An 8,087-nucleotide genomic window follows, 5' to 3' on the forward strand; every position below is an offset into this window, starting at 1 on the left:
CTTCCACTTTATATACTTCTGGCTGTTTTGCCTGTTTCTAGCTCATGTGAAGTGGAGAAACAGGATGGTCATCACAACCTGCATCTGGAGTCTATTGGAGCCTGCGGGCAACAAGCAGGCTCAAGCTCTAGTGCTGTGACTGGGGCTGCTCTGAGCCACCCACCCTGGTAGTATGAACAGAACATGTGCTAAAGAAGAATAGACTATGAAAGCTGAGGTGAATATGTTTGAACCTGGGCTGCTTCTTCCAATCTCACAATTTTCTCTCCCACATTTTCTAGGAATTTTCTTATAAGGAAAACAGGAATTTTGTCGCTGCTGAATGTGAGAAGAAACATTGATATCGATACAGACTCAGATTACTGAGGTTTCTGAGGAAGTAATGAAGGATGTCATTGATCCATTTACACTGGACTGTCTGCTTCCTAGCTAAAACTTATATTTCTTCATTTTTCATAACACAGAACACTTGTGTGCACTTTAAATTGGATTGTGGATCAAAATTTCTTTTTCTAGCTCATTATGGTTCTTTTTTTTTCTCTGAATTGCACAGTACTCTCTGTATCATTAACACCCCTGAGAACGCTTCTCAGCACAGTGTTAATGCCAATTAAAAACCTCCTCTCAGTGTGCTGTCTCCACTTGCTGAAAAGAAAATAAATGAGAAAAACAGCTAAAATCTTATCAGTGAGGACCAAGTAAACAGCCTCTCCCTGTCAGAAAGATAAGGAAATTGAAGAATCTTTACCCAAGGAGTTAGCAAATGCTGTGTAAGGGCCCTGGTCAGAAGAGCTGGATGCTCTGAGTACCTAAGGGATGGCACAGCAGGCTAGGATAGAAAAGCCCCAGATTGCTGCATGCTGCTCCCTGCTACAGCTGCTTCCCAGGAGCCATTCCAGGCTTTCACTCTGTTTTCCTATTCCATCTTAAAAATCATTTGCTCTTTGCTCCTGCCACTGAGGATGAATGGCTGTTCCATGATGCCATTGCTCCATTTTACTTCATTTGTGACTTAAATTTATTCACAGCAGGCTGGTTTTGCTCCGTTTTTCTCTGGAGGCTGGTTTTGTCCTCTCACTGAAGACACACTCTCATCTCTGCTCATCTCATCTCAGCAATCAAGTCCCCTCCCTGCCAAGCCAAATAAGCCAAGCACATTTTGGACTTATGCCATGTTCCCCATTGTCCTTTGTCACTACAGCTGCATCTGTTAACAAGATGCTGAGAGGGACATCCATGGCCAGGCTCCCAGGACAGGGCACCTCTGCTGCCAGTATCACAGCAAATACCACCTTGTCCAGGTTTCTATGCCTGCTCTGCACCTGTCCCAGCCAAAGACCCATTTCCCCACCATGAAAGATGATGGACAGTTAACACAAAACCTGCATACAGCTGGTTTACACTCCAAGCTCACCCCAGGAAAAAGGGAGCTCAGGCTCTTGGAGGACATGGACCACACACCAAGAACATCTCCTTTCCCATTCACTACCAGCTACCGCTGCTTCCTGCACACAACCAGGTGAGTCCTGCTCCCTCCCTGTACCCCAGCCCACTGTGCTGCCTACAAAACAGAGACACAGCCAGGATCAGCATCCCAAAAGCCACGGCTTTTGGGCCTGCTGCAAAACAGGCCCTGCAGCTGCAAGACAGTATGGCACCGAGTGCTCAGCATGAGGCCCAAACCACCAGAACAGCAATGTGTCCCCATGGCACCCACAGCAACCAACTGGAAACAAACCATCTGAGGGCATTTTTCAGATGTATCTGTTTCTGTTAGAAATGGATTTTCTAACAAAACAAACATTTTTAAACAAACATTTAACATTAGAAACAAACATTTTCAGATGTGTCTGCAGTTTCTGTTAGAAGAATAAATACAAAAGTGACTGCTGTAACACCTGAGTCATCTGTGCATGTCTGTGTAGTGCTCTGTTTTGCAGTGGGGCTCTATCTTGTGCAGTGTCAGCTCTGCTGCAGTGGTGCAGAAGGCAGGCTGTGGTTTACAGCTTTATTCTGGAAGCTTCTAGTTTTAGGAGGAAGACTTTAGTTTCTGCAAAAGGTTGAATATTTTTGCACCTTCAAAATTTTAACCTTTCTGGAACCATCTGAATGTGACATGTTGGTGGGTCTCTAGGTTTCAAAGCATAGCTTGGAATAAATCGCCCAGGCCTGTGTCCTTTCTAGTCAGAAAGAAATTATCATTTTTGAGGATAAAAAAAAAAAAAAGTGTGTGAATTCTGTCACTCAGATTCTCTTGGTGACAAGGAGGGCTGGAAATGGTGGGTAGAAAAAATTCCTTACATGTTCAGCTGTTATGTCTGTGAAGGGTGAAATACAGAACCACATACAGAGAGATGGCAGAGTGCCACAGTGGGATTGCTGAGAGCTGAAGGAAGGACTAGGAAACACTTTAGCAGGGATTCTCACCAGTATGGGGAAATCAGCTGGATCAGGGTGATAGAAATGGTGGGTACCAAAGGGGACAAGAGGGCTCTCCACAGCCAGCTAAGAATGATGGGAAGAAATGAGACCAGGAGTGTGTAGGAACAGCAGGGGAAGTTTGGAGGGTGAAGGGACCTGAAATGCTCAGGCAGTGGTAGGTAGCTGGCAGCTGTAGCTTTGATCAAAGAACTACCACTGCAAACTGGCTTTTCATGATGGGGAGTGCACACTTATGTATATGGGGAAAAAAGAAAGGAAAGCCACAAGGATGAGATTGCAAAGATCTCCAGGGCATCGACGATGGTTGGGCTTTGAGAGAGTAATGAACTTAGGCCTTCTCAGTATGCTTCAAACCCTTGGCTTTGCAGCTCTTCTCAGTTCCACTCTGTCGTCACTATGAAGGCTTACAGGGATTAATGAGGTAAGATGAAACAAACAACCTGAAATAGCATCCCACACATGCCCTAAGACCTTGATTAGGACAAGCACATGTAGTTTTTGAATGTACACAGGCAACATTTTGCAAATCACCCACTTACCCTGCCAAACAGCCACAAAAACTGTGACTGCTACTTCAGTTCATAACTTTTCCCATTCTTCTTAAATCTGGCACTGGAAAGGACTGCTCTTCTGGCCTTTCTTACCCCAGGGATTCTCATGCTCTGCAGCAATAAATGGGATCTGGGAATCTGCAGACACTTTAAAGCTTTCATACAGAAATAGTATTTGCTCTTTTTACGATAGCTTCTGTCACAGTGTATGTAACTTGGTAGATTACAACTATCTCTAAGTAAGGAAAACTGCATAAGGGAAAAGAAGGTCAAGTTAAGAATGATATAAGCAGGATAATGTGATGTTCTTGAATTTGATGCATTCGTGCAGCCTCAGCGCTGCAATTTCTCTTTCTATAGTCACAAAGAGAATCCATCATCTACTTTCAGTGCTCAAAATGCTCCATGTCCCTTGCCTACAGATGCTGGGAATATAACTAGCACACACCGTTTTGCCAACTGCTTGTAATCTCAGCAAGGCCAAAGACTGTAAAACTCCTGGAGGTTTATTAAAGCTGCTGTCCATGGCATTGCTGCTGCCAAGAAAAGCATCCTGCCTACGACTCCATATTTTATGTAAGCACAGTGAAGACCTAATGGCAACCTGCCTAATTTGCAGCACCTAAACCTGAGTGAAGCCATCCAGAATCAAATATATGGAAGTTTTAATCCCCCTGTTTTGCCACTGATCATCCTCTTCAAACTGAAAGATGACTGCTGGAGTGTGGATGCTTGAGATTGCACATGAATATGGGGGACCAGATATCTCCTCCTCCTTCTGGAGAAGATCGGTGCAGAGTGATGAAGAGTAACAGCCTCCTCTGTGATGTGAGATCCATCACTGGGGCCACAGAGAAGGGTGAGCCTGGTAGCCATTTAGCACAGGCAGTGTGTGAGCCCTCACTGAGCTCTGGGCATGAAGCTCTGACTGTGGTCTGATGTGAACACTGACCCTTTGACCCTGCATAAAGCTGAATGCATACCCAGCACTGCAGCACTGAAGTGTTGGTGTCATTTGTGCCCTCCCCTTGAAGAATCCCTGCCAAAGCATCTTCAAGGGGTGAGTGTGCTAACATGGGTGGCGGGTAGCCACAGCGATTTTCACTGAGCAAATCGCAAGCAGCCATATTCCAGTGGAATTTCCCAAAGTACTTTCACGAGAGAGGACCCTGCAATACTCACAGCTTTTAGTCAGTGTTCTGGGAATTAGCCCAAAGAAGCACTGGCAGCTGCATGGCAAAGCTACCACATTTGCAGTTCTCAAAAGTAAGGTCTTATCTCCCTTTCCCAAGAGTTTCTCAAGGCCCTTTGGAAAAGCCTAAGCTCAACACTTTCTAAGCTTTCACCTCAGAGAAATGCTTTTGGTGGCACCTTTGGAACTTTAACTCAGAAGCTTCTTCACTCGTCTTTTAAAGCACATTTATATAGCAAAATACAATTTCAAGCCAGGCAATGTAAACACACTCTGGATGAAGCCAGCAGGCATGAGGCACAGCAGCACTGAAGACAGAGCAGCTTGAGCTTTTCCACTGCTGCAACCAAATTATAAACTCTCCAGGGACCCCTATGTACCTAATCTGGCTGATAATGTTACAAAAGCACATGCAAAAGCCATCACGTGTTTGTCATAATCCTTCCTTGGGCTAGTTAGAAGAACAGTAACCCAGGCTCTGATCCCTCACACTTTTCTGTTGAAGCATGCATGCTCTCCTTTTTCCCGTACCTGGAGACCCACAGCAGATGCACTGTGTCTCAGTGCTGGCAAATTACTGCACTTTGCTGCTGCAGGGAGGGCTGTCACCCGAGAGTACATGTGGTGCTATGCTCTTGATAGGAAGGACATTTCTGACTGTGTTGCAGCTCTGTGCCATCTTTAGCTCCTCAACTTCACACAGGTGGCTAGAGGCTCCCAGCAGTGGCAGAAAGAGGCTGATGCTCTGTAAATGTCTGCAGTTTGGCACCACACCAGAGGATGAGAGTTTGATGACAAGCAACTTGTACTGCATGCGGTTTGAGTGGTGGAGTTGGCAAACACCACCCCAAACAAACTGAGTTGGAGTCCCATTCTGTGGTTATCTGGCATTACAAGCCTTATGTACACCAGTAGATGAGTGATTCCACTAGCTAATCTTACTCCAGCAATCAGCAGAGCTGTCTGGATTGCCAGGGCTGAGCAAGTGTGGTTTCTGCACGAATCCAGACAGAAACACAGCAAAAACTGCAGCTCCTTGATCTGCTTCTGTCTTTTGCAGCTGAGGTTTCCACCTTAAGCTTGACCAAGCTTTTAGCAAATCCCTTCTGCATCATAAGCAAGCTCTTTTTAAGTTATTTGGCTAGATGTGTCACTTCTATGCTATGTTCCACCTTCTCCTCTTCTCTGGTTGAGCAGGCAAAGAAGAATTCACTGCTTCCCAGTCACCCTCTCCTCATCCTTTAGCATGCCCAGCATGGATCTTGGCTGACACTGACACCACTGGGCCAGGAATGGAGACTTTGAGCAAACGCCAGGTAGCTGCTTGCCAGAGCAATGAGTGACCCTGGTCATGTTTAGGAAGGCAAGGGCAGCAGTGTTGGTCTTCCAGATGGGGCTGTGCCCTCTGGATCCTTCTCTCACCTGCGCCTCCCTGCCCCTGGCTGCCTAAGCCCTGGGAGGGGTTTGGGTGCAACGGTCTGCACAGCCATCTCCCTCCTCTATGCATGAGGCAGAGAATAGATAGTACACAGTTTGGAATAGCTAAGCACTCTCCTGATTTAGACTGTAAAAGCTACAGACAAACAGGAGCAAATCCCAGACCAAACCGCAGTACAATGTTTGAAGAAAAGGCAGTGCTCATCACTGTAATAGATTTTGCATAAATTTTTCTTTAATGTTAGGAAATTATTCTTTCTCTGTGAAAAATATTGATTATAAATGGCCTTTTTGTTCTTACTGAATTTTTCTTAATGCAACTACAGTTAAAGGAAGCATAAACAGACCTGCCTCAAAATGCTGAAAGCTGAAAAATGCATCAGTTTTTGAATTTTCAATAAAACAAACCCTTTTTTGAAAATATCAGTTATTTGGACAAAGCAATTTTCACTCCGAGCAGAAACATTTTCTACCATAACATTTGTACCATAAACATGAAAATTGTGATAACTGTTCAAAGAAAATCACGCCTCTATTACTTTTCAATGTACAGCTTTCTTTTACCAAGGCTGATAAAATTACTAACAACTAGGCTTTCTTCTCATAAGCATCTACAGATTGGTAAGAAGTTCCTTACCCCCATTAATTTATTTCTGACCCCAGGAATATCTGTGCTCTGGTGCTGTGAAAAAATTGGTGGACCAAGAAAAGGGGAGCTAAAATTTGTGTTTTAATTTACAGCTACAATTCAAACATGTCATTTTAAATTCAGGCCAATTAAAAGCTTGAGAGAAAAGCATGTAAGACCACAGCATATAACAACAACTGACAACAAAACATACGTTGCTAATCAAAAGAGCAAGAAGGTCCAGTGCCACAATTTAAACATACTAATTTTAATACTGACCAACAGGTGTGTCCTCCGAAAGGCTGAGAAGTGCCATGTTCCCATTTGTGCTTCTGGCTCCATTATCAAAGAAATAGGGGGCATAATTTGCCTGAACTGCAATTAAAACAAAACAGAAGCCAAATAAAAGCATTTTGTAGGTGGCAGTTATTTGGCTTTGTTACCTGACTTTCAGTAAACATGAGGTGTTTGGGAAATACTATGAGTGTGTAACTTACATATTTGCTGCAATGGACTTTCAGAACTATATCTGTACAGGTATTTTAAATAATATTACATCTACCTGTTGCTGTGCCAGTATTCACACAGCAGCAAATAGAGGAAGAGCATATGGAAAAAAAAACAAACCAATGCAAAACCAATAGAAACAAACCAAGTAGCAGGGTCTCTTTAAAACATCTCAGTCACAGATAGCTTCATTGCAAAATTAACCTTTTCAGCTTCCAGTGACTGTACACCTCTCACATACTCTACACATGTAAGTCTGAAACTTTCCCAGTACCTCAGTACCTTACCCAGTATTCTAACCACATTGTGTCTTAAAATTATGCCTACGGCAAGAGCAATTACCCAGAATTAAATAGTTACTTACTTGCTGCCAGACAACAGCAAAGTTAAAACAAAAAAAAAGAAACAACAAATTAGTTGTCATTCTACTGACTGACTGTTAGAGCTTCAAAACAGCCCGTCTGAAAGGAAACTGAATTATAAACACAGAGGGTAACATTTGCACAGGGATCAGTTGCCAAGAGAAATATTTCAGGACAACATTACCACATCAGTAAGGACTAATACAGGATTTAAGGTTATGCTTGTATCCTCTTGCATTTTTATTTAACAAATTGATTATTGTACTCACCCAGACAAACGTGCACCAAACTGAGAAATAAGGAGGGGGTGAAATGCCTTACATGCTTCATCCCACTGAAGAAAGTGCCAATTTCTTCTCTGTTTCAAGGTATGGGTTTTTTGTTTTGTTTTGTTTTTTTCTCTGAAAGGTCTGGGAAAGTGTCCTTCTGACTGATGTAGTGGAGAAATGTGCAAGAGGCAGTAACAGATGCTAAGATGTTAAGCGGATGACAAGTCTTAATTTCTGAGGAATTTAAAGAAGCTTCTTCCTACTACCTAATTAGACCAATTACTTTGCAGGGAGCTGTGGGACTCATTTCTGAGACAAGATTTGGAGGAATCAATGAACTCTCATAGGTTCTGCTTTTAGTACTGTATTTGTGCTGTCCAAGCACACAAGTCAGAGAGAAGGTAAAGTAAAAAACCATTTTCATTCTAAACTCTGTCTTTAACTCTGTAAGCCAGTCCTCTATTTTTGAGAAATAAAAGAGTTTCCTCTTTATCTTTGGTAATCTTAAGAAACTACAAAGGAAGAAAATCCAACATTAGCAACAAACAATAACTGTGATTGTTCCTCATTTAAAGGAAACAATCACATTTATGATAGCAAAAAGTACACAAAATTGCACACTAAAAGTGCAGAAATCAAAATGCTGTTTTCAAGAGCTGGCCTGATCATTTAATTCTTAAACTGCATGAATTTCTGAAA

General features: G+C 42.9%; 1 protein-coding gene across 1 annotated transcript in view; it reads right to left on the bottom strand.

The window, feature by feature from the left end:
- Window positions 1–7,736, bottom strand: part of CDHR1 (cadherin related family member 1) — a gene marked incomplete at its 3' end in the record, with an annotated part of 41,899 nt that extends 34,163 nt beyond the window's left edge. The window contains exons 1-2 of the mRNA XM_080621509.1: window positions 7,389–7,736; window positions 6,530–6,625 (exon numbers count right to left, since the gene is read on the bottom strand). Coding sequence (XP_080477635.1) covers window positions 6,530–6,625; window positions 7,389–7,449 — 157 coding nt within the window. The 5' untranslated portion in view covers window positions 7,450–7,736. The remainder of the gene's footprint in view (window positions 1–6,529; window positions 6,626–7,388) is intronic.
- Between the last annotated feature and the right edge of the window lie 351 nt (window positions 7,737–8,087).

The sequence above is a fragment of the Psittacula echo genome (genome assembly GCF_963264785.1).
Source record: "Psittacula echo genome assembly, chromosome: 6".
Taxonomy (NCBI): domain Eukaryota; kingdom Metazoa; phylum Chordata; class Aves; order Psittaciformes; family Psittacidae; genus Psittacula; species Psittacula echo.